Here is a 25,850-nt window from a genome sequence, read left to right on the forward strand (position 1 = left end):
AGCAGGTCAGTGGAGCATCCTTGGTCCTGGAAAGGAAAATAAACCCCAAAGATGCTGCTGGCGCCAGGGCTTGGGGATGGGGATATGTTCTGGAGGATGAGGGGGATCACTGCCTGAAAAAAAACACGATTTTCCATGGAAAAAGAGGGGCAAAGGGTGGAAAAGTTATTGCCTGTAGAGTTCGCAGCTTGGCTGGAGGTGGTGGGAGGCTGTGGGGGGGTCAGCACATCCCAGCTCCGAGCCCTGGCACTTCCAGGGCTCCCTCTTGGGAAGGGACAAAAAACACATTCCAGGGTGTAAAAAATTGCCCTGGCACTGGAGGAGAAACAGCTGGGAGGTGAAATCCACCCACCCTCTCCAGCTCCCAGGGGTGCAGGGCGGCCTTCGGAGCAGATCCAGGGATCCTGCAGGAGCCGCATCCCACGGAAAGGCGAGCGAGGAGGTTCCAGGGAGCTGGGGCACTCCAGGAAACTCCTTTTTTTCCTTCCAGTTCCTTCCAAGGCTTTTCCTTCCCAGCTGATCCTCCTTCTGCAAAGCAATCCCTGCCCAACCCATCTCACACCCCCCAAAAATCCTTCTGCCCGTGCCGGTGTCCCTGTGCCGCCGGAGCTGACGGATGAGTTTTGCACTGAGCCCCCCCGGATGAAGGGACCAGGGTGGAACCCCCAGCCCTGGGCGAGGTTTGGGAGGGCCCTGGGGGGGTCCCAGCGATGCTGAAGGCACGGTGTCAGCCTTGGGGGGGCCCGGCTCAGCCAGAGTCTACTCAGGCACTTTAAATTAAATAAAAACCCAAAGAAATGATTGGAAAAAAAAAAATCCCAAAGCAACCCAAAACATTCATCAGATCCGTTCGGACGGCTGGGAAGGGGCTGTGCCGCAGCAGCGTCGCTGTTCCCAGCTCGGAGCAAGACCCCCAAAATGTGGGAGGGAGGGGGGTGCGGGGGATTTTGGGGTCCTGTGTGTCCCCCCATGTCCCCAAATCTGGGGGTCGGGGCGATGCTGATGGACAGATCCGACTCCTCGGAGCATCCCAGAGCGAGCCCCTTCAATGCTGCTTCGTCCGAGTGTGGGGGGCTGAAGAATTCCTGCTGGGAGCAAAATCCCCGTTTTTGGAGCCAGTCTGAGCCCAGGTCCGGAGTTTCAGGAAATTGTCCCAACCCCGCCTGTCCCCAGGGCGGTGCCCGTCCCTGTCCCAAACCCGTCCCACTCCGCTGCTCCAAGGAGAAGCCAGGCTGGGAGAAGCTGAAGCCAGCGGTGTCCTGTGAGCGCTGCCACCTCCCCGCTGTCCCCGTGTCCCCATCGCGGGCAGGCTGCGAGCCCAGGGGGTGGCACAGCCCCCGCGGCCGGCGGGTTCGGGCTCCGTGGGGTGGATGAGCGGCTCCCGGTGCTGGTTTTGGGATGTCCCGGGGTGCAGGAGGGGACGGGCGGCTCGCCGTGGTGGCCCCGTCGCACGGGGGGTGGTGGCATCAGGGGGTGGTGGCTCCGCGGGGTCCTGGCGCCGCTGGCTCCCGGTTATCCCGAGCTGGAAAAGGGGACAGGAGGGGTTGGGAGAGAGCCCACGGCGTGTCCCCACGTGGGGACAAAGGCACAGAGCGACAAAAAAGGGACAGGAGAGGTTGGGACAGAGCCCACGGCGTGTCCCCACGTGGGGACAAAGGCACAGAGCGACAAAAAAGGGACAGGAGAGGTTGGGACAGAGCCCACGGCGTGTCCCCAGTGGGGACAAAGGTACAGAGCGACCAAAAAGGGACAGGAGGGCTTGGGAGAGAGCCCACGGCGTGTCCCCACGTGGGGACAAAGAGGCAGAGCGACAAAAAAGGGACAGGAGAGGTTGGGACAGAGCCCACGGCGTGTCCCCACGTGGGGACAAAGAGGCACAGAGCGACAAAAAAGGGACAGGAGGGGTTGAGACAGAGCCCACGGCGTGTCCCCAGTGGGGACAAAGAGGCAGAGCGACAAAAAAGGGACAGGAGAGGTTGGGACAGAGCCCACGGCGTGTCCCCACGTGGGGACAAAGGCACAGAGCGACAAAAAAGGGACAGGAGGGGTTGGGACAGAGCCCACGGCGTGTCCCCACGGGGGGACAAAGAGCCGTGGCCAGAGCGGGGCAGGGAACTCGCATGAGGTCACTGCTCTCCTTCCACCCCCAAAAATGTCAGAGAGCAGCTGGGCAGCAGGGCTGGTGTCCCCTCACGTGGGGACACGGTGTTCTTGGGGTTCATTCCTCTCTCTTCCCGTTGTGTCTATTTTTTTTTTATTATTTTTAGTGTTGTTGTTATTATATTCAGCGTTGTTATCGTTGTTATTATTAATAATTTTGTTGTTGTTATTATTATGAATAATGACAATACAGTTGCTACTGCTACTATGGCTGGTACTGTTATTCTTCTTGTTATCTTTTGCTTAATTTCAGTTATTAAACTGTTGTTGCCCCACAGGTTCTCCCTGTTACTGTTGTTGCTATTTTTATTTTTATTGATAATAATACAGCTCCTCCTACAACTATCACTACTACTACTATTAATATTATTCCTATTATTATATATTTTTAAATTTCAGTTATTAAACTGTTGTTACCCCACAAGTTGTCCCCATTATTGCTGTTATTTTTTTATTAGTAATAATAATAATAATACAGCTCCTCCTACTACTATTATTATTGTTATTATATTTTTCTTCATTTCAATTATTAAACAGTTGTTACCCCACAAGTTGTCCCCATTATTGTCGTTTCTATTTTTATTAATAGCAATAATAGACTTGCTACTACAACTATTACCACTATTACTACTACTATTATTCTTGTTATTATATTTTACTTCATTTCCATTATGAAGCCGTTGTTATATCACAGGTTTCCTTATTATTATTGTTGTTATTGTTATCAGCACCACCACCGATAATAATAATAATAATAATAATAATAATAATAATAATAATAATAATAATAATAATAATAATAATAATGCTATTACGATTTCTATTATTCTTGTAATTATTCCCAGGCCTCCCCATGCCATCGTTAATTCAATCACAGCTAATTAGAAACTGCAGAATGAGCTGTAATTGCTGTGGCTGCAGCCCGGCTGGCCCTGGGGACACGAGTGACCCTGGGGACACAGGTGACTCTGGGGACATGGGTGACCCTGGGGACACAAGTGACCCTGGGGACATGGGTGACCCTGGGGACACAAGTGACCCTGGGGACATGGGTGACCCTGGGGACACGAGTGACCCTGGGGACATGGGTGACCCTGGGGGCACAGCTGGCCCTGGGGACACGAGTGACCCTGGGGACACAGGTGACTCTGGGGACATGGGTGACCCTGGGGACACAAGTGACCCTGGGGGCACAGCTGGCCCTGGGGACACGAGTGACCCTGGGGACACAAGTGACCCTGGGGACACAAGTGACCCTGGGGACACAGGTGACCCTGGGGGCACAAGTGACCCTGGGGACACGGGTGACCCTGGGGACATGGGTGACCCTGGGGACACGGGTGACCCTGGGGGCACAAGTGACCCTGGGGACACGGGTGACCCTGGGGACATGGGTGACTCTGGGGACACGGGTGACTCTGGGGACACAAGTGACCCTGGGGACACAAGTGACCCTGGGGACACGGGTGACCCTGGGGGCACAGCTGGCCCTGGGGACACGAGTGACCCTGGGGACACAAGTGACCCTGGGGACACGGGTGACCCTGGGGGCACAGCTGGCCCTGGGGACACGAGTGACCCTGGGGACACAAGTGACCCTGGGGACATGGGTGACCCTGGGGACACAAGTGACCCTGGGGACATGGGTGACCCTGGGGACACGAGTGACCCTGGGGACATGGGTGACCCTGGGGGCACAGCTGGCCCTGGGGACACGAGTGACCCTGGGGACACAGGTGACTCTGGGGACATGGGTGACCCTGGGGACACAAGTGACCCTGGGGACACAAGTGACCCTGGGGGCACAGCTGGCCCTGGGGACACGAGTGACCCTGGGGACACAAGTGACCCTGGGGACACAAGTGACCCTGGGGACACAGGTGACCCTGGGGGCACAAGTGACCCTGGGGACACGGGTGACCCTGGGGACATGGGTGACCCTGGGGACACGGGTGACCCTGGGGGCACAAGTGACCCTGGGGACACGGGTGACCCTGGGGACATGGGTGACTCTGGGGACACGGGTGACTCTGGGGACACAAGTGACCCTGGGGACACAAGTGACCCTGGGGACACGGGTGACCCTGGGGGCACAGCTGGCCCTGGGGACACGAGTGACCCTGGGGACACAAGTGACCCTGGGGACACGGGTGACCCTGGGGGCACAGCTGGCCCTGGGGACACGAGTGACCCTGGGGACACAAGTGACCCTGGGGACACGGGTGACCCTGGGGACACAAGTGACCCTGGGGACACGGGTGACCCTGGGGACACGAGTGACCCTGGGGACACGGGTGACCCTGGGGACACGGGTGACCCTGGGGACATGGGTGACCCTGGGGACACAAGTGACCCTGGGGACACAGCTGGCCCTGGGGACACGGGTGACCCTGGGGACACGGGTGACCCTGGGGACACAGCTGGCCCTGGGGACACGGGTGACCCTGGGGACACGGGTGACCCGCCCCACAGAGCCAGGCCAGCCCTTGTTTGTCCCCTCGCTGCTGAGAGGAGCAGTGGGACCCTGGTGTCCCCTCCCTGTCCCTGTCCCTGTCCCCTCCATGAGCCACCACGTGTCCCCCACTTTGGGGACAGCGGCGCCCCTGAGTCCCTGAGCTGCCACTGCTGACAGGGGGATGGAGGGGATGCATTAATTAATCAGTGGGTCATTAATGAGCTGCTGGGGACAGGTGGAGCTGGCAGAGCGGTGACAGTGTCCTGGTGTCACCCAACACCCCAAGCTGGGTCCCTGGCAGCTGGGGCAGTGCCAGGGGGACACCGGGATTGGCAGAGGGCACAGGGAGGGTACAATCTCCCAGGATTCGGGACAGGAACCCGCCCAGGACCCGAGGTGTCCCCACTTGGGGACACAGCCCCAGCCTTCTCTGCCAGCAGCTTTTGTGTCCCCTGTGCATCTAAAACTGCTGTTCGCAGCACTTAAAATCGATTTTTCAGCTGATTTCCCCAAATCCTGCAGCTTTCCACACTGACCCCACAGCCATCGAGGCGTGCTGGGCCTGCAGGACCCCCTGGCACCCCCTGTGCCCCTGGGGGGTGACATGAGGGTCAGGGTGGGCTCCCCTGTCCCTCTGCCCATGGTGGCTTTGCCCGGTCCCACCCAGACAGGGCTGAAGGGACACAGGGGACATGTCCCATCCATGGGACAACACTCCTGGGTCCCCCAAAGGGGCGGGAGGCCACCCCAGTAACCCCCAGGATGTGGGTGCTGGCACTGGGGGGTGCCAATGCCACCATCCATGTCCCCGTCTGTGTCCCACCCACACCCAGGCGCTGGGCGCTCTCAGGGAAGGACCAGCCCCGTGCAGGGGGGCACAGCACCCATGGGTGCTCCCCTCCACCCCATCAGTGTCCCCAGGGAGGGCCCGGCAGTGTCACAGATGGATTTGTCACCTCCCAGCCCCTCTCTCCCTCCCTAATGGCATCGCCTACCCTTGAATTTGCATACAAGGCTTAAAATATAATTAATTTTTGGCAGCGGGCAGAGCCTGCTGGAGGTTAATCCCTTTAGATTTGCGAGCCTTATCTCGCTGGAGTGTTTATCGAGCTCGCCTTAATGGGGAAGGGAGGGCGAGGAGGAGTCGGCTGCGCTTATCTGGAGAACCTCTGCTCCCGCGGGCACGGCGAGGGGCAGCTCAGCAAACACAACCCAGCAACCCAAACCGCGGCCGGGATCCTCCCCAGAGCGCCCGGCCCTGCCCGGGGTGAGGATGCACAGCCCCAAATCGGAGCTGAGACAGGCCGTGGGCACACTGAGGGGTCCTGCAGCCCTGAGCACCCCGGACTCACGTGTAGAGCGGCTGGAGTTGCAGGTGCGACGTCTTCTGGGGCGCCTGGTATCCGTAGGAGTCAAAGCCGCCGATGAAATCAACTGGGGAGAGCCGGGAGAGCAGTGGGGTGAGCCGGGAAGGGAAGCAGGGAGATTCCCGGCATCCCGTGGGATGGGGAACAGCCCGAGCTGCAGCTGCATCCCAGCAAAATGCGACACCCCAGGGAAATGTGACTTCTCAGTGGGCAACTGGGAAGTGCTCAGAGCCCCTCCAGGGCCTGAAGGGGCTCCAGGAGAGCTGGAGAGGGACTGGGGACAAGGCCTGCAGGGACAGGACCCAGGGAATGGCTCCCACTGCCAGAGGGCAGGGATGGATGGGATCCTGGGAATTGGGAATTGTTCCCTGGGAGGGTGGGGAGGGGCTGGGCTGGAATTCCCAGAGCAGCTGGGGCTGCCCCTGGATCCCTGGCAGTGCCCAAGGCCAGTCTGGACATTGGGGCTTGGAGCACCTGGGACGGTGGGAGGTGTCCCTGCCACGGCAGGGGTGGTATGGGATGCGATTTAAGGTCCTTTCCCACCCAAACCATCCTGTGAGTCGGTGATCCTGAACCACCAGAGCATCCCGGGGAATCCCGGTGCTGCATCCCCAAGGGAATAAATCAGAACCACAGACTGGATCAGATCAGAAGGGACCGCTGCTGTCACCCAGCCCAACCCCCTGCTCAGGCAGGGTCCCTCGGGACACCTGGAATTCTGTCCAGGCTGCTTTGCATCCCCCAGGGAAGGAGGCTCCCCAGGCTGGCTGGGCAGCCTGGAACGGAGCGTCCCGGGAGGCACAGCCGCACCCCGGCCAGGGCCTCACCCCAGCCGACAGCAGCCGGGATGGGGCAGCATCCCGGGACAACAGCGCTGAGAAACGCAGGGAAGGAGCCGGAGCAGCTTCCGCGGTGGCGGCGGTTCCGCTCCGTGCTCCCCTCACAGCCCCGCTGGACAGAGAGGGCGAGATTCCCTCCCGCTGCCGCCGAGTGGGCATTTCAGGAGAATTATGGGGCAATCAGCGCCCGTTCGGGGCTGTCACCTCGGGGGATTGCAGGCACGACAGATCAGATTTCAGCCCTTGCGTTGCCAGCCTGGAGGCTCATCCCGCTCCCAGCCCGTTCCCGGGGGGATCAGAGCCCGGCCCCTCATCCCGAGCGGTGCCGGGGCAGCTCAGGGGGGCGGGGGTGCCCTGGGGGTGCCCTGCGTGGTGGACATGCCCTGGCTGGCTGTGGGTACCCAGCTTCTCCCAGATCACCCCGTGTTTCCCCAGACCTGACCCCTCCCCGCACAGCCAGCGCAGGGATGGACTCCAGGTGCAGCCAGGCTGGGAAATCCAACCTTTGCAGGATCCCCAGCACCCCAAATCCCACATGGGGGTGGCTTATCCATGGGTGTCCAAGAGCTGAGAGCTCCAGGGGAGAGCCCCCCTCTCCCGGAATATTTCCTTTCCTGACTCAATATTCCGCCAGCTCTCGATTTTGACGCCATCCATCCATTTCCAAATCTAATAAGATATTCCATTAAAAAGATGCATTTGCATCCCGGGCTGAGGCAGCATTAATATTAAAATTGTGTTGGATGCGGGAGTTTGTAGGAGTGCAAATGCGCTCCAGAGCCGTCAGCACTGGATAAATCCTTTTGGAAAGGAGTTGTTCCCGCAGGCAGAGGCCAATTCCCCACGGAGATGTTTTATTTCCATGGGAAAGGAGGGAAAACATGTGGGGGCTGCAGCCCTAGGCTGGGCTGGGACCACCTGTGGGTCCGTGGCATGGGTGGGGTGCTGATCCCGGTGCTGATCCAGGGAAGGAGCGAATCTGGGTGGGTGTGGCCCAGCCCTGCTGGGATCTGCCAGCTGGTGGGAATTAATTAATGGCAAATGAGCTTTTAATGCACTGGGACAGCCACAGCCTCGAACACTTGGTTCACGGGGGCCCGGGTGGGAGCAGGAAGAGCAGAACAGATTGGATAGAAGTTAGCCTTCCCTTTGCCCAAAGTGCTGTTTTCCCCCTGTTTTGGGTGAAAACCTGGCAGAGGGGACACAGCCCAGGGACACAGTGTCCCCAAGTCGCTGTGGCTGTCAAGGGGGGAGGGAGGTGACGGCTGCCCCGTCACACCCCAGCAGCTCTGCCTCAGGGATGGGAAAATGGGGCAAAAACCCAACTAAAGGGATTTCCTCAGCTGCCTGGGACCCGGGCGCTGCTTCCCCACACCCTGCTGGGAGTTCCACCCTGCTCAGGGTGGCACCAGCCGAGGACACTGTGTCCCTGTCCCCCCAAGGCACTTACAGCTGTCCTCCTCCTCCAGGAACACTTTGCTGACGTAGCAGGCGTAGACGAAGCCGAAGAGCTGGGGAAAAACAGGGGGCAGGGAGAGGCTGGTTATGGGGCCATGGGCAGCACAACGGGCACGGTGCCAGTGGCGGCATGGCTGGGGGACTGGCAGTGACCTGGGGGCACTGGGGGTGACCTGGGGGGTCACTGGGAGTGAACTGGGGGCCCTGGTGGTGAACTGGGGGGCAGTGGGAGTGAACTAGGGGTCCCAGGGGTGACCTGGGGGTGACCTGGGGGCCCTGGGGGTGAACTAGGGGGTGCTGGGGGTGAACTGGGGGGCCCTGGTGGTGAACTAGAGGCCTTAGCGGTGACCTGGGGGCACTGGGAGTGACCTGGGGGGCACTGGGAGCATCCAGAGCCCATTCCAGTGCTTTTGGGGTGCAGCAGGGTTGGATGGATTCAGCTGCACAAGGTGGGGGGGGCCCTAAAGGGGCTGGAGCTGGCACCCCGCAGAGGGTGCTGAGCCCCACACATGCTGGGACCCCCTTTGGGGACTTATGACTCCCCTTAAAGCTCTATTTTAGGGAGCTCTGCCTCCAGGTGTGACCCACTGCCACCTCCCCACAGGGGGTGACAGTCACCGGGAGGGGGGACCCTCCCTCCCAGCAGGCAGCACATTCCAGCAGCTCATTCCCAGGGAGTGATTCCTCCATCCCTGCAGCACCCAGCCCTCAAGCTGACAAGTTCTGAGGTGATTCGCACCCCTGGGGTGTTGGCAGGGCTCTGTCTGCTCCTCTCTGGGTGACAGAAATGCGCGATGGGGGCACCACGGCGCCTCTGCTCAGCCCAGTGCCATCCCCCCGCCTGTCCCATTCCCGGCTGGGCATGGAGGGTGAGGAGGGGCGCCCTTACCGCCAGGAAGATCTGCGTGGCGCTGCTCACCACCTCGATGTACTGGTAGTCGAGCAGGCAGCCGCTGACGGTGATGACGTGGTGGTCCTCGGGCGCCAGGTTGGAGTTCAGCACCGGCGTCACCAGGCAGCCCGGGCCGTTCTCCATCCACCACGAGCGGTGCAGTGAGGTATTGAAGGTCATGATGAAGTCTCGGTCCTGCAGGAGGAGGGGGAGGAGGAGGAGGATGGTGGATCCGAGGCTCTTTGCGGGAGGGTTGCACAGAAAATGGGTTTTCCCAAGGCAAGGATGCTCCCTGAGATCAGAGCAGGGCATCTCCCTGACCCCCAGCCCCGGGGTTTGGGGCTTCCTCCGGTGCTGGCACCGTGGACATCTGCCCAGGCAGCATCCAGGTGACGCCCAGGTGACAGGATGGGTCACAGAGCGGGCACCGGAGTGGCAGGGAAGGTGTTTGTGATGGTGCCTCCTGCCACCCCAGGGATGGGAGCATGGCAGCGCCCCATCAGCGTGTCCAGGGATGCAGGGCAGCCCCTGCTGCTTCCCCTGGGCTTTTGGGGTGCCATGTCCTCATGCCACTCCCAGGGAGTCTTGCAGGGTCCCCCTGGAGCAGGTCCCCTCCTTGTCAGCCCCTCAAAAGCTTTGGGGCTCTGCCTGGGTCCTCTCCAGCACCTGTGGGGTGGCCGTGGGCAGGCAGCAGCCCCCTGCAAGGGGGAGAATCCTCAGCCCCTGGCTGCCCCTTTCCACCCCATGAGAGCCCCCCTGGTACCTCTGGTGAGCCCCCACCCCATGAGAATCCCCCTCATATCCCTGTGGACCCCCCAACCCACAGAGAGCTCCCCCAGCCCCTCTCTGCTCCCTACCCCAGCTCTCGGCTGTGCTGGGGCTGAGCATCCCCCGCAGGAAATCACCGATCTGGGATTAAAAGATTTTCGCTGCTGGGGGCGGCAAAAACCCCGAAAGGGAGCGAGTGGGTTTGGGTTCGTGGAGCTGGAGGATGTGGCTGAGGCGCAGGGAAGCGGGCGAGGGGGAGCTGGGACGGGCACCGGGGATTTCCACAAACACCCGCGGTGGGAGGGAATCCTCCCCCTCTCCCCATCCTGCTGCGCACCCTGCGCTCCGGGACAGCCTCAAATGACCTGGAGCTGCTCGGGGAGACGTTCCCAGCCGTGGAACATCCCCAGGGGCTTCGCCCTGCTTGGGGCAGCAGGGAGAGAGCGGAGCTGGCTGTCCCCAGCCCTCCGCGATGTCCCAGCAGCCCCAGAGCCGGGGAGGGACGCACAGGGACCCCCACCCTGGGGTCAAAGGTTCCCTCAGAGCAGCCGGTGCTGCCCCATCCCCCTTTTTTTTTGGTGTAAAAGCGAAATTTAACAGCGCAGGGTGTGGTGAAGGCACAGCCCCGCTCACATCCTCAGCCCATGGCCGCAGGGTGACGTCCCAAAGCTGGGAATGCCGTCCAGCCATGGCTGGGAGCCCCAGAAATCCGGGGGAAATTGGGAATACACAGCGGGGTGGTGTCCTCCTCCCAGCCACTGCCCTCCCCATCCCTGCCAGAGACGCTGCCCCGAACTTTCCTGCCACTGCTCATCCCCATCCCGGTGTTCCGCCTCTCCGTTATCCCCTCAGCGGAGATAAAGGAAATTCACTCTGGGTTCGGAAACGGCCGCTCTCTGCCTCTCTGAGCTGTCCGTTTGTCCATCCCATCCCGTGGGAATTCCGTGCTCCGGGGAGGCGCCCCCGGCATCCGCTGTGCTGCGGGGCTGGGGGCACCCCTGGCTCTGGGGGGGCACTTTTGGGGGAGCAGGAAGGCGAGGAGGAGGAGGAGGAGCTCAAGGGCGGGCCAGCAGGAAGGACGGAAGGACGGGGGGAATGAGGATGCAGGGAGGAAGAGGAGGAAGGTGGGGGCGTTTACCTGTGACAAGCGCCCGACCTCCAGGTAGAAGCAGATGATGAAGGCGTTCCAGCCGACCCACAGCACCAACCACACCGCGTACTGCGGGAGGAGACGGCTCAGGGCACGGGCACCCCCTCCGGACCCTGCTGCACCCCCTCCGGACCCGCTGCACCCCCTCCGGACCCGCTGCACCCCCTCCGGACCCCCTGCACTCCTCCGGACCCACTGCACCCCCTCCGCACCCTGCTGCACCCCCTCCAACCCTGCTGCACCCCTCCAACCCTGCTGCACCCCCTCCGGACCCGCTGCACCCCTCCGGACCCGCTGCACCCCCTCCAACCCCGCTGCACCCCCTCCAACCCCGCTGCACCCCCTCCGGACCCTGCTGCACCCCATCCAACCCTGCTGCACCCCTCCGGACTCCGCTGCACCCCTCCGGACTCCGCTGCACCCCCTCCAACCCTGCTGCACCCCTCCAACCCTGCTGCACCCCCTCCGGACCCTGCTGCACCCCCTCCAACCCCGCTGCACCCCCTCCAACCCCGCTGCACCCCCTCCAACCCTGCTGCACCCCTCCGGACTCTGCTGCACCCCCTCCAAACCTGCTGCACCCCCTCCGGACCCGCTGCACCCCTCCGGACTCTGCTGCACCCCCTCCAACCCCGCTGCACCCCCTCCAACCCCGCTGCACCCCCTCCAACCCTGCTGCACCCCTCCGGACCCGCTGCACCCCCTCCAACCCTGCTGCACCCCCTCCGGACCCGCTGCACCCCTCCGGACCCGCTGCACCCCCTCCAACCCCGCTGCACCCCCTCCGGACCCGCTGCACCCCCTCCAGACCCGCTGCACCCCCTCCAACCCTGCTGCACCCCCTCCAACCCTGCTGCACCCCTCCGGACCCGCTGAACCCCCTCCAACCCTGCTGCACCCCCTCCGGACCCTGCTGCACCCCCTCCGGACCCTGCTGCACCCCCTCCGGACCCACTGCACCCCTCCAACCCTGCTGCACCCCTCCGGACCCACTGCACCCCTCCAACCCTGCTGCACCCCTCCAGATCCGCTGCACCCCCTCCGGACCCGCTGCACCCCCTCCAACCCTGCTGCACCCCTCCAGATCCGCTGCACCCCCTCCGGACCCGCTGTACCCCCTCCAGCCCTGCTGCACCCCCTCCGGACCCGCCCCGCGCGCTGCATCCACAGGGGTCTGGGTTTGGATCGTGGAATCACAAAATCACAGCAGGGTTTGGGGTGGAAGGGACCTTAAAGTTCATCAGTTAGGGGAGAACCCATGGGGGTGCCAGGCATCATCCCAGGCTGACTTAGTGAGTCCTAATTACAGGGGAGAATTAATGAGGTGGGGAAAGTGGGGAGAGTTTTTCCCGAGGATGTGCATCCACCAGCGGTGCCTCAGTTTCCCCATCCATAAAATTCCAAATACTTATTGAATTTCCTTTGTGAGGGCTCTAATTCCCACCCTCGCCATGGCAGGGATGCCTCCCAAATCCCACTATACCACTCCAAGCCCTGTCCAGCCTGGCCTTGGACACTTGCAGGGACGGCTGCTGTTCCCGGGGATACAGGAGGGAGCTGGGGCCGAGCCCCCCCGGGGCTGACGCTGCTGCACCCCCAGAGTGGTACCTACCATCATGAGGTATCTGGATCTGTACTGGATGGTCCCAAAAATACCCAAAATCACGGCCATGATGTGTAAGAAGTTTGCCAGGATGGGGGCCCACTGGTATCCCAGGAAATCAAAGATCTGCCTCTCCAGCGCCGCGACCTGCAACAGAGCAGGGGAGGGGGCAGGGATCAGGGCCGGGCACCCCCGGGCTGCTGGAGGCAAGGAGCAGCTGGGAATCGCTGGGAATCGCTGGGAATTCCGTGGATAACGGGTTGGGGTGGGCTGGAACGTCCGTGTGGTGCACTGGCCAGTAACCGTGGTTTACTGGGGATATTTGGAGCTCAAAGGGGAACCCAAGGAGATGTAACCCCACAGCACCCTCTGTGCCTCACTTTCCCATCACTCAGAGCTTGGGCACTGCTGAAAACGCATTCTGGAGGATGATGTGTGATGGGAAAAGCCTCCAGGTCCTGTATTTTGCTTTCCAGCCCGTGGATCCACCGGGCTCTGATCACCATTTCCATCTGTAATCCACAAACGGGGCCGTGCTGCAGGCAGGTAAATCCCCCTGGCAGCTGAGGGGATCCATCCCCGACCCCAGCACTTATTTATGGCTCCATTGCTCCTAATTACAGGATTAGCTCCAAGGAAGGGCTGAGCAAAAGCCAGGTGGGAGCTCTGGAACGTTCAGTGATGGGTTTAATTCAAAAAATGGGGATTTTGGATGAGGCCATGGTTTTTTAGAGAACTTCTAAAGAAGTTTGAGGGAGCTTGAGGGTGCTGGCACACCACAAGGTGCAGGGACAGGTTGGCAGCAGCCTGGAAAACCCAAACTTTTTTTCCATTTTTCTTACTCAGCCCTGTCCTGTCACTCTTTGAGGTGGCCCAGATTCACCCTGAGAGCTTCAGGGCCCTCCATCCTCCCCACAGCACCATTCCCCAGTTTTCTGCTTGAAAAAGGGGGAGTTTATCCTGAAAACCGCAGGAAAAAAAGGGGTTTGCATCCCCCCCTCCATTCCCCAGCAGCTCCCAAAGGGATCCGAAGCTAGGGGAGAACCCATGGGGTCCCAGGCATCATCCCAGGCTGACTTAGTGAGTCCTAATTACAGGGGAGAATTAATGAGGTGGGGAAAGTCCTTGCCTGAGTTTTTCCCGAGGATGCACATACACCAGCTGTGCCTCAGTTTCCCCATCCATAAATCTCCAAATACTCGCTGAAGTCCCTTTGTGAGGGCTCTAATTCCCACCGATTTCAGCCCAGCTCCACCCTAGGGCTGTGATATCCCATCCCCTACCCTACCCCTGGGATAGGATCTGCTGGATCAGTGCCAGCGGGACCCTGATTTTTAATTAAAGGCAATGAAAACCCGTGGAGCAGCAGCCCCGGGATCTCTGGGGCCGGGACAAAGCTGTTTGCACTGAATTCACTTCCCTGCTAGTTCAACTCTCCGAGGAAACAGCCTCTGGAAATACTCACAGCCGGGCTGTAAATCTCCTAAATTGAGGAATGTAAATAATAAATGATACAAGGAGCGCAGTGCTCGGGGGTTTATGGCCACCCATCCGTCTGGGGGCTGTCAGCAGCGTTGCTTAACGGGAGCTTTGGATGCTCCAAGCTGAGGGACGGGGCTGGGAAGAGCCTCTGAGGGCATCCCATGGAGCTGGAGTGAAGGGATCACACCCGTGTGGCTCCTTAATTCCAGCCGGGATGGCCTGAAAGAGGAGGAGCTGGGAAGAGCCTGCTTGAAGCAATCCCTCCTCCATCCCAAAGAGCAGAATTCGGGATAAACACTCCCGTTTCCCCATGGATGAACTAATTAGGGGCTGCTAATCGCACCACAAAGCTCTGCTGGAGCCGCCCCAGCAGGTCCAGCGCTGCTCCCTGGGTGTGCTATTCCAGTTTTTTCCCTCCGTGGGAAGAGCAGATCTCGGTTTTTCCATCCTTGTGGGATGCAGCTTCAGGTTAAGAGACAAACAGACTCACAAAGGCAGCGTGGCTGCAGCTCCCCGGCTCTCACCGTCCGCTGAGGACATCCCAAGGACATCCCAAAGCCAGCCCCACGTGTTTCATGAGTGGGGAAACTGAGGCACAACCTCCAGCGGGAGAGTCCAGGTTTGGTGGCCATGCCCGGGGAACTGCGGGGCTGAGCGAGCACCCTCAGCTCAGAGCTGCTGCTCAGGCTGCTCCAGCCCCCGAAGCATCGTCCCCGATCCCGTGGGGGTAAAATGTCCCTGGGAGGGACCTGCCCTTCGGGGACAGCAGCCCTGGCTCCGGGACTCAGCATCACCCCAAGGAGAACTTCCCAGCAGCATCCAACGCAGCCAGAATTGTTCCGTGGGGCTCAGAGCACGCTCCCTGCCCCTGGAATGGGAATTGCCGCTGCTCCCAGCGCCGCCAGCCCCATCCACACGCCTCTCCCCTCCCCGCCCCAGCGCCTCCGGAGCCGGGATGCGAACGCCATCGCACTGCTAATTAAGATAAACCTGCAGCTGATCGATGCAACGAGATTTAGGGCTCCCTCTTAATTAAACACTCACGAGTTCATCGATCGGCCCCAAAACTTCGCTCGGCAGCAAACCACAGCAATTAGCTGGGGGCGGGCACCGGGCCCCGCTCACCCCGGCCTGCGATGGTTTTGTTTGCACCGCGAAATTGGAGCGGGAGGGACCAAACTCCATCAGTGGCTGAGGGGAGGACACACTCGTGGGGAGGACAGTGCCGGGCGGGGACACTCGTGGGGAGGACAGTGCCGGGCGGGGACACTCGTGGGGAGGACAGGGCCGGGCGGGGACACTCATCGGGACACAAGCTCAGCCAGGGCTCAGGGAGATGGCACCAGGGAGGCAGAGCTGGAGGAAAATGGGATTTTTCCAGCGTGCTGGCACCAAATTTAAGAGGGAAGGAGTTCCTCTGTCCCTGAATCAGCCGTCGCTTTTGGCGCCCTCACCTTCTTCAGACCCATCCCATCACTCCAAGTTTTCCCAGTCCTTGATCCCCACGAGGAGGGTGAGAAAGCTGGATCCTGCTCTGGCTGTGCCGGGAGCATTGCAGGGTCACCAGGGAGCCCCTTCCCCACCACAGCTGAGAAATTGAGCTGAGAAACCGAGCTTGGAAATCCGACTGCAAGGTGGGGAGTGCTGGGTGAACACCCCAGACTCAGCACCCTTGGAAAGCAGGAGCTTTCCTGCCCGGCAGCTCCTCCTGGAACCAGAGAATCCCAGAATGGTTTGGGTTGGAAAGGACCTTAAATGACCTTAAATCCCATCCCATTCCCATGGCAGGGACACCTTCCACTGTCCCAGGTGCTCCAAGCCCCAGTGTCCAGCCTGGCCTTGGGCACTGCCAGGGATCCAGGGGCAGCCCCAGCTGCTCTGGGAATTCCAGCCCAGCCCCTCCCCAGCCTCCCAGGGAACAATTCCCAGTTCCCAAGATCCCATCCATCCCTGCCCTCTGGCAGTGGGAGCCATTCCCTGGGTCCTGTCCCTGCAGGCCTTGTCCCCAGTCCCTCTCCAGCTCTCCTGGAGCCCCTTCAGGCCCTGGAGGGGCTCTGAGCTCTCCCTGGAGCCTTCTCTCTCATCCTGGAGCATTCGGGATCCTGGAGCTGGCGCAGGGCAGGATCCTGGAGCAGGCAGGACGCTGCTCCTGGCTACCTGCTGCTCTTCAGCCCCGCAGCAGCATCTGCACCTCGGGCTGAGCTCTGAGCTGCCCTCCGCTCCGGGCAGGGCTGCTGACCCCCCTGTGGCTGATTATCCTGCAGCCGGCTGATTTCCTCCCGCACACCATATGCCCGAGGCTCGCCAGGGATTTCACTTTTCATTTCGCCGCGTTTTGAGGAGATTTGGCCGTTTTGATTCCTCGTGTGCCGCGGCCGAAGGTGCAGCGAGAGCCTCGCTCGCCCCGTCCCTGAGTCGCCGCCATCTCTGGGAGTTTTGGCCCCAAAAAACCATCGGGGTTTGGAGAGAAACCCCCCGGGGCAGCGTTTGGCGCGACAGCAGGATGCCCGATCCATCAGGAATGTTCTCCACAGCCCCGGGGCTGATGGAGCATCCCTGGGGCTCCGGCCCAGCCCCAGCCGCAGCCGGTCCCACCCCAAAGGCGCTGCAGGACCCCACATCCCCAGCCCGGCCCCCTAGCAGGCTCACACCCTCCCCCAGGCCCTCTTTTTGAGGCAGTTTAGGGCATTTTGGCTCTGCCAACGGCCTCCCCTGCCCACGAGGAGCCCCAGGAGCCGTGGCAAGCGGCTCCACCCCGCAGCGCCGGCCCCAGGAAGGGGAATCGGCCGCGATTTAAATGAGAGCAGAGCACGGTTGGTTATTAGGGAGGTGCAGACACCGCTGTGAACCCAGGGACTTCATTTAATGACTTGGAAACAAGTTCCTGACCTACTTCCATCTGCAAAAACCTTCATAAAATCACAGACGGAAAGAAATGAAAGGCGCCAATCGCTCTCCAGCACCGGCTGGGGATGAGCAGGATGCGGCCCCCACTGGAAAGAGGCCCCGATGCAGGAGCAAAACCACGGCAGGAGCAGAAACTGGGGTGAAAGAGGCACAAATCGGGTCCTTCCCCAGCTGGGACAATCCCTGGTGGATGCCGCAGGTTTTGGGGCCCCTTTGAACCCCCCCAGACGGGACCTCCCAGGGCGTGGCTGGAACATCCCTGGTCCCCGGGATGTGGCACTGGGGACACTTGGGGTGCTCAGGGCCCCCCAGCACCCACCCCCCACCCCACAGCTTCCCCTCCTCTCTCCCACTGGATCCCCTCTCCCCTTTCCCAGTTATTTATTTCATTTCCCCGCATCCGGCGGCGTTGCCATGGGAACCCAGCCCCGGCTGGATGCGCCTGTCTGGACGCTGCACCCCGGGATCCCGATGGAATCTGCTCCATGGGATGCACCCCTGGGGGCGTCCCCACCCCTGGGACCACCGTGGTGCCACCCCTTGGGTGCCCTCCAAGCTCTGCTCCCACATCCGTGCTCCTGGCTCCATCAGGGAGGGCTGGGGAATGCACCCTTGGAGTAGTTAATGGTCACAAATTTATGATTGTTATTATCATTATTATTATTATTATTATTACTATAACTATTATTTTCCCTAAATGTAGTGGATGAAACCTGGCCCATCTTGTTCTGGCTCCACCACAGGAGAGGGAAACTGAGGCACACCATAGAGAGACATCCCCCGCCCCCCTCCAAAACCTTCACGGTGCTTGAGAGGCTGGGGACGCTGAAATCCAGGGAATTCGATGCTCCCACATGGAGAGGGGATGCTCCATGACCACCTCCCGATGATTCTCACCCAGGAGGAAGCTCCTCCTCATTTCCACCCCTAAAACAAAGCCCTGAGCTCCATCAGCTCCCAAACTCTGGGGTCTGGGTGTATTTGGCTCCAATATCCCCAAAAGAACCCCGGGAATTTTTGATTGTGGTGTTTTTTTTTTTTTTTTTTTTTTTTTTTTTTTTTTTTTTTTCCCTGGAAACAGCACAAATTCACGATTTCCCCAGAAGCAGGCTGGTCTAACCGATTTACCTCTGATAAAATATCTCCTTAACTCTGACACAACATCGCATTTATATTTTACTGAGCTGTAACACAACGCCCCAGCTCCTGTTGGCAGCATCCCACAAACGCTGCCCTGAGATCCCTTTCCCCTCCTGCCTCCCAGCCAGGAAACTTTTCCTCGCCGAGGGAAAGCCGAGGCGGTCGAAGCAGCTCGATTTCCTGCCCGCCCATCACAGCGCTGCCCTCCCGCCCAGCGGGCTGGATATTCCCGCTGGGAATTGCTCCATCCCCTCGGGAACTGCTGCTGCTCCCGCAGGAGGGAGCCGGGATGATCCCGTTCATGCCGGGCTGGTGCTCAGCATCTCCCCAGCGTCACCTTGCAGCGACCTTGGCAAGATCAGGGTGCCCTGGTGGGGGGACACGGGGTGGTGGCACTTGTGGGAGGGGTGACGGTGCCAGGAGTGTCCCCGGAGAGGGGAATGCAGTGGGAACAGCCCCAAGGGGAAACTGAGGCACGGGGCTGTGACCACAGCTGGACCCAGTGTTCCAATGAGGCTGAGGTCATTGGTGGTGACCCTGCCCTGCTGTGCCTCAGTTTCCCTGGAAAACGGCCTGACTCCTGCTCAGCACCACACCAGGAGCATCCACTCTCCTGGCCAGGGGGAGTAGCTCCATCAGAGCAGGTCCTCAGGGAAACTGAGGCACGGCAGAGTTCAAGGAAGCTCCAGCCCTGGAGAAAGGCCATGCCTTGGGAACACCAAGCTGGGAGCTGCTCCAAACCCGTGGGAGCAGGGCTGGGACCTCTGGGGTAGCCATCCCATCCCATCCCATCCCATCCCATCCCATCCCATCCCATCGTATCCACCTGTATTCCATTGTATCCCATTGTACCCCATACCACCCGTCCATTCCCAATCCCATTGGTGCCAATCCCATCTCATTCCATCCATTCTATGCATCCCACATATCCCATTGTATCCCACATATCCCATTGTATCCTACATATCCCACTGTATCCCATTGTATCCCATTCATTCCCAATCCCATTCCATCCATTCTATGCATCCCATCCTATCCTATCCCATCCCATCCCATCCCATCCCATCCCATCCCAAATAAATCCCTGTCCCACTCCAATGTGGATCCCTGAGCCCCGGCTCAGCCTTGCAGGAATTTGTTATTCCCAGGGACATCAGCTCCCAAACCCAAGCCCCATAAAGAAAATTGGGATTAATCCAGGACCTCAATCAGGCATCCCCTTGGAGACTCCCAGCAGAAGCCACTGAGAGGTGGAGCGTTAATTAAAATGGAGGAAAAATCCCTAAAAAACCCCACAAGCAAATGGGGAATAACTCAGGGCTGAAACCTGGGGGATCTTGGGTTTTAATCTGTGGGTCTGGGGGCAAAATGTAGGGAAATGTGGATTTAGACCTGGCAGATCATGGGCCTGGGTCTGAGCAAACTAGGGTTTAAATTTGGGAGGTTTTGGGCTTAAATTTGGGGAATCATTGGCTGAGATCTGGGAGAGCTGGGTCTTAATTTTGGGATCTAAGATTTAGGAGAGCTTGTGCTTTAATCTGGGTTTAGGGTTTGGATTTGGGGATCTTGGTCTTAGATCTGGTGGATGTGGGAAATTTTGTGCTTTAATTTGGGAGATCTTGGGTTTAAATTTGAGGAATTTTGTCCTTAAATTTTGGGGTTCTTGGGCTTAAATTTGGAGGATTTGGGGCTCTTGGGCTCAAATTTGGGAATCTTGGGTTTAACTATGGAAAATTTTGTTCTTATATTTGGGAGATTTGGGGCTTAAATATGGGAGGATTTGGGGCTTAAATATGGGGGATCTTGGGCTCAAATTTGGGAACCTTGGGTATAACTTTGGGGAATTTTTTCCTTGAATTTGGGAGATTTGGGGCTTAAATATGGGAGATTTTGGGCTCAAGTTTAGGAACCTTGGGTTTAACTTTGGGGCACTGCACAGCCAGAGTGAATAAGATGGGAAACCAGGAGAGATGTGGGGAGCCTGACTCCCTAAATCACAAATTCCGGGAATGAGACACAGACAAAGGCTGGGGCTGGACGTGGGAGGGGAACGGGCAGGGAAAAGCAAAGCAATGGGACAATCTGCTCCAAAAATGTGCCAAAGCCCAGCAGGATGGGACAGGATGGATGCCGGAGGAGATGCCCCAGCAGCCCGCGGTGGCCACGGATTAAGCCGCAGGCAATTTCCATGCTAATTCTCCCGGTTCTGTTCTTTATCCTGACATCTGGGAGAAACCAGAGGTATTTTTCCTCATATCTCAACCGATGCCTGAAAGACACCGTTAATAAAATCCGGTAGAGGAGAGGAAAAAAATGAATATATTACATATATATATATATATATATATATATACAAAAAATCCAATTTACTGACTTATTTAGCGCCACTTTCCGTAATCAATTCTCCCAGGGAAGAGCCCTGATTAAAGCCAAGCGCATCGCTATGGAAACCGGCATTCCCTCCTCCCACGGTCCGCGGGCTGCGAAGGAGAAGCTCGGGTGAGGAAATCTGCCTGGTAACAACCCCGTTAATGAGCCGGGGAGCAAAAATAATCCCTGCGAGCGCTGGCGCCGCCAAAGGAGCAGCCGGCGGCAGCCGGTGGGGAGGCGAAACGGCTCCCAAAATATTGATTTATCTGGGATTGTTTTGGAGGAGGAGGGGACGCTCCCACATCCTGGAGGGATGAGCGGACATCTGGAGGTGGTTCCCGTGTGCGCCCACCCAGCCCGGCGGCTGTGGGTGTTTCTTCCAGCGTTTATCCAATTTTTTAGCTTTAAAACCCCGGATAAAACCACGCAGGTCTGAGGGATTCGCCTGCCCGGCGGGGTGGGAGCTGCCGGCGTAAATGGGATTTATGGGATGAGCCCGGTGGGTTTCCCTCTTCTCGGGGTAATTCCACAACCCACGGGCACCCGCGACTCTGGGTGAGGGGCACCACTCCCCACTGCCCACTCCTATGCTGGGCTTAAATCTTGGGGGGGTTGGGGCTGGAATGTGGGGATCTTGGTGTCGGATCTGGTGGATTTTTGTGCTTAAATTTGGGAGAGTTTGGGCTTACATTTGGGGCTTAAATATGGGAAACCTTTGGTTTAAATTTGGTGGATTTGTATTTTAAATACGGGGTATTTGGGGCTTAAATATGGGAGAGTTTGGGCTTAAATATGGGAGAGTCTGGGCTTAAATATGGGGAATTTGTATTTTAAAAATGGGGGATCTTGGGCTTAAATATGGGAGCAACCCCCACATGGGTGAGAATTTCTTGGAGAACTGGAGATTTATTCTTATTTCTCCATTGAATAATGGGACCTGGAGGGTTTGGGGGTCTCCTCCTGGCTGGATGAGCACCCTGAAAGGAGAAGGTGCTGGGATAGAAATTCCCATGGGCTGTAAGGAAATGACCAGGGGATGGGAGTGGTGAGTGGCTGGGATGTTCCCTGAGCCCTCAAGGAGCTTTTTGGGGTGCAAAAGTCTGCCCAGGACATCTCAGTATCCATTGAGGAATTCAATAACAATCCCATCAACATTCTTCCTAAAATCCCCCATCCCTGTCACTGCTCCCAGGGTGGGAGCAGAGCCCCTCTGCCCTGGCAGTGGCCTTGTGCTCCAGGCAGGATCCCACAGGACAGAGCATCCCAGCATTGCCACCACCGCCCCACCCGCAGCCCAGGGCTCCAGGAGCTGGAGAGGCACCCCAAGGGAAGCACCGTCCTAATAGAGCCAGAAGGTTTGGAGAAACTCCTTCAGCGAAGTGGCGCTGATCCCCATGATCCCTTTGCTGCAGATCCCAATGATTCCTTCACTGTTGATCCCAATGATCCCTCTGCTGTAGATCCCAGGATCCCAGTGCTATAGATCCCAGGATCCCTGGGCTGTGGCTACCAGGATCTCTGTGCTGTAGATCCTGGTATCCCTGTGCTGTGGATCCCAATGATCCCTATGCTGTAGATCCCTGGATCCCTGGGCTGTGGATCCCAGGATCCATGTGCTGTGGATCCCTGGATCCCTCTGTGCTGTAGATCCCAGGATCTCTATGCTGTGGATCCCAGGATCCATGGGATGTAGATCCCAGGATCCCTGTGCTGTAGATCCCACGATCCCTGTGCTGTGGATCCCAGGATCCCTGGGCTGTAGATCCCACGATCCCTGTGCTGTGGATCCCAGGATCCCTGGGCTGTAGATTCCTGGACCCCTGTGCTGTGGATCTCTGGATCCCTCTATGTTGTAGATCCTAGGATCTCTGTGCTGTGGATCCCAGAATCCCTCTGCTGTAGATCCTGGGATCCCTGGGCTGTGGATCCCAGGATCCCTGGGCTCTGGATTCCAACGACTCCTGGGCTGTGGATCCCTGGATCCCTGGGCTGTGGATCCCAGGATCCCTATGCTGTGGATCCCAGGATCCCTGTGCTGTGGATCCCAGGATCCCTGTGCTGTGGATCCCAGGATCTCTGTGCTGTGGATCCCAGGATCCCTGTGCTGTGGATCCCAGTATCTCTGTGCTGTGGATAGCAGGATCCCTATGCTGTGGATCCCAGGATTCCTGTGCTGTGGATCCCAGGATTCCTGTGCTGTGGATCCCAGTATCCCTGTGCTGTGGATCCCAGGATCTCTGTGCTGTGGATCCCAGTATCTCTGTGCTGTGGATCCCAGGATCCCGTTCCCATTTATCCAGGCAGGATGTGCCGGGTGCGTGCCGTGGGCTCGTCATTAACCGCAGCCATCGGCAGCTCGGAGCTCATTAGAGACTCCTTAAACAGCTGTAAAAATTGCTTTCATTAATTGCTTCGCCCTCCTTCCATCCCCCCCGTGGAAGGGGTTTTGGGATGGGTTTTTCCAGCCCCTTTCTTGGGTGGGGGTCGTGGATGAGCAGCTCCAGGGGCTGAATCCATCTGGGGCCCTCTGGCTCCGCTGCATCCCTTAAGGACAAGATGTGACAGCGGGATGTGGTGACAGGTGACATCCCTACACCCAGCAGGGATGGGAGCCCATCCCCACACTGGGGAAACTGGGATTTTCCCCCCAGAATTGATTTTCCTGCTGTACCCACACGGCACAGCTTTGCCAGCTGGGTGACGGGCGCTGTCCCACCCCATCCCCCTCGTGGAAACACCCACGGGAGGAATGAGGTTTTCCCTATGAAAATATTTAGGGAAAACCCAGCCCAGCAGCACCAAGGCCTGGGCCCCGCTAACGAGGGTGCGTTAATTGCGAGCCCTCGCCCCATGTATAATTCAAGGCGCTTTGTTAGGGCCGGGTTTGCTTTGTCTGGGAAGTGCCACCTACCCACAGGACCGACCCTGAGCCACACAGCTCCTTCTGGGGGCAAGCTGGATCAAAAATAATTAGGGCCTGGGGCTGCTGTGAGGGGGGGATGGGGTCGTTAGCAGGGTTGGGGTCATTAGTGGGGTCAGCATCCCCCTCATGGAGGAGAGGATGGGGCAGGGGGACATGGGGACAGCCCGGAGCACCATTTCCCATGGAAGGAGCCACAGGGGGACCCCAAAAGGTGCTGGGAGCATCAGTCCAGTGTCCAGGCCGTGGGTGCTGCTGGGCTGGGACTTGCCCCCACATTTTGAGGTGGAAATCCTCATTCTTGCTGTGAGTGCACCCAGAAGTTTGGGTTTGGGGCCTGTGGGTACCAAAGTTGGGGGCACCCATCACGTCCTCCCCCATCAGCCTCTCCATCATGTCCTGGATGGATGATGGAGAGGATCGGCACCAATGGGGCATAAAGCAGTGTGGCATTCACAAACCAGCCCCAAATGGGTGAGGGTGTCCCTAAATACAGCTCCTGACACCCACCAGAGCCCCAAGTAGACACCCCACAGTCACCCCAAATTCCCCAGATACCCTCAGCTGCCGGTGGTGTGGGATGTGGCCCTGGGAGGGCTGGAAATGGGACAGGGACATCCTCGCTCCCAGAGGGACTCTCCACAGGCCACCACCACACAACTGCTGAGCTTTAGGGGGGGAAAAGATCTAAAAAATTAAAATAAAACTTTTAATAACCCACTCCCCATGGGTGTTTCTTGGTCACAGCAGCACCAGGCTGTGCTGCTAAATGGAATCCCTGGGGGAGCCAGCGAATCCAAGACACGAGGCAAATTCCCAGGCGGGAACAAAACGGGGAATAAAACACAACCCTGAAATTCCCATCGCTCCAGACTGCGCCCGTGTCCCTCCCAGGAGGATGGGGGACATCCCAGGAGCACGGTGTGACCACAGGCAGTGGCAGGGCTGGGAGCTGGAGGGGATTGAGGCACAGCCGGGGTGGGCACAGGGACCCGCAGCCCCCGGGGACGCCCACGCCCGGTCCCAACCCCCAGCATCGTCCCCTGGATGTCCCCACCCAAGCCTGGCCGTGGCACCCACAGCCCCGGGGCTGCCCATCACCCACTCAATGGTCATGGGATGCCACCCTCCAGTGCCACCTCCAGCCCTGGGCACCCTCAGACCTCCCCAGCTGCTCTGTGACCACCCCAGCGGGCCCCACACGGCGACGGGGACTCGGTGCCAGCCCTGTGCCACCCCATGGCCGTGCCAGGGCTCTGACTGCGGCCCTGCTCCCCGGGCCCAGGCAGAGCGGTGCCAGGTGCTGCAGAAAAGGGCCAGGGAAGGACGGAGCCGCCCGAGAGCCCCGGCAGCTGCCGGGGGAATTGGCAAGCGGCCGGTGAGGGGCTGGAAGTGGCAGCACAGGGGGGGACAGCAGGGGACAGCAGCTGAGGGGGTCCTGCAGGCACAGATGGAGATGCCAGGTGTGCCCAGGATGGGTGAGAGGGACGGGGCTGGTTCCTGAGCCAAAACAGGGCAGGGAAAAGCAGAGAAAACACAAATCTGAGCCTGCAAAGGTTTGTGCAAAGCTGCCGACCCCGGGCCCGGCTGCTGCACCCACGGGTGGGAGCGGGTCCTTTCCTGGGGGTGGGGGACACAAATCAGGGTGGGGGGACCCAGCTGGACCCCACAGCCACGGCTGCCACCACTCCTGAGATCCAGTGGGGTGGAGAGGAGAGGGAGAGAGCCCAGGAGGATGGGACAAGGACTCTCAGTGTGACACTTGCAGGCAGAGCCTGAGCACCACCATTAATCCGAGCTGTGCCTGCACGGAATTAGAGCACAGGCAGGGCTTCCCTGGGGCTCCCTTGAGCTTCAGCATCCCAAGAACCCTCCAGTCCCACTCTGAGCATGCCCCGTGCTCACCCGGAGCACCCTTCACTCATCCCAAGTACCCTCTGCTCCCACTCCGAGCACCCTCCATGCTCACCCCAGCACCCTCCACTCTGACCCCAAGCACCCTCCACTCCCGCCCCAACCACCTCAAGCACCCTCCACTCCCCGAGCAATCTCCATTCCCACCCCAAGAACCCTCCACTCTGACCCCAAGCACCCTCCACTCCCGCCCCAACCACCTCACCGCCCTGAGCATCCCTGATTGCCACCTGAGCATCCTCCCTGTGACCCAGCACCCTCCACTCCCACACTCCCAACCCCAGGCACCCTCAGCTCCCACCCTGAGCTTCCTCCCCTCCCCTGGGACATTTCTCACTTGGGCTTTGTACCTGGGAGTCCCTGTGGGGTGGCACGAGTGGCCCCAGGGGGAGCGGCACCGTTCCAGTGACATTCCCACAGCTCCC

The 25,850-nt window shown here is 59.4% G+C and overlaps 1 protein-coding gene across 1 annotated transcript in view; it reads right to left on the reverse strand.

Annotated features, from left to right (window-relative positions):
* Positions 1–1,374: 1,374 nt before the first annotated feature.
* The window catches only part of NKAIN1 (sodium/potassium transporting ATPase interacting 1), a 33,998-nt gene continuing 9,522 nt past the window's right edge, over positions 1,375–25,850 (reverse strand). Inside the window, exons 2-7 of the mRNA XM_068172586.1 lie at positions 12,702–12,839; positions 11,078–11,158; positions 9,169–9,366; positions 8,272–8,332; positions 5,968–6,049; positions 1,375–1,522 (exon numbers count right to left, since the gene is read on the reverse strand). Coding sequence (XP_068028687.1) covers positions 1,513–1,522; positions 5,968–6,049; positions 8,272–8,332; positions 9,169–9,366; positions 11,078–11,158; positions 12,702–12,839 — 570 coding nt within the window. The 3' untranslated portion in view covers positions 1,375–1,512. The remainder of the gene's footprint in view (positions 1,523–5,967; positions 6,050–8,271; positions 8,333–9,168; positions 9,367–11,077; positions 11,159–12,701; positions 12,840–25,850) is intronic.

Source organism: Anomalospiza imberbis, chromosome 25 (genome assembly GCF_031753505.1).
Source record: "Anomalospiza imberbis isolate Cuckoo-Finch-1a 21T00152 chromosome 25, ASM3175350v1, whole genome shotgun sequence".
NCBI lineage: Eukaryota > Metazoa > Chordata > Aves > Passeriformes > Viduidae > Anomalospiza > Anomalospiza imberbis.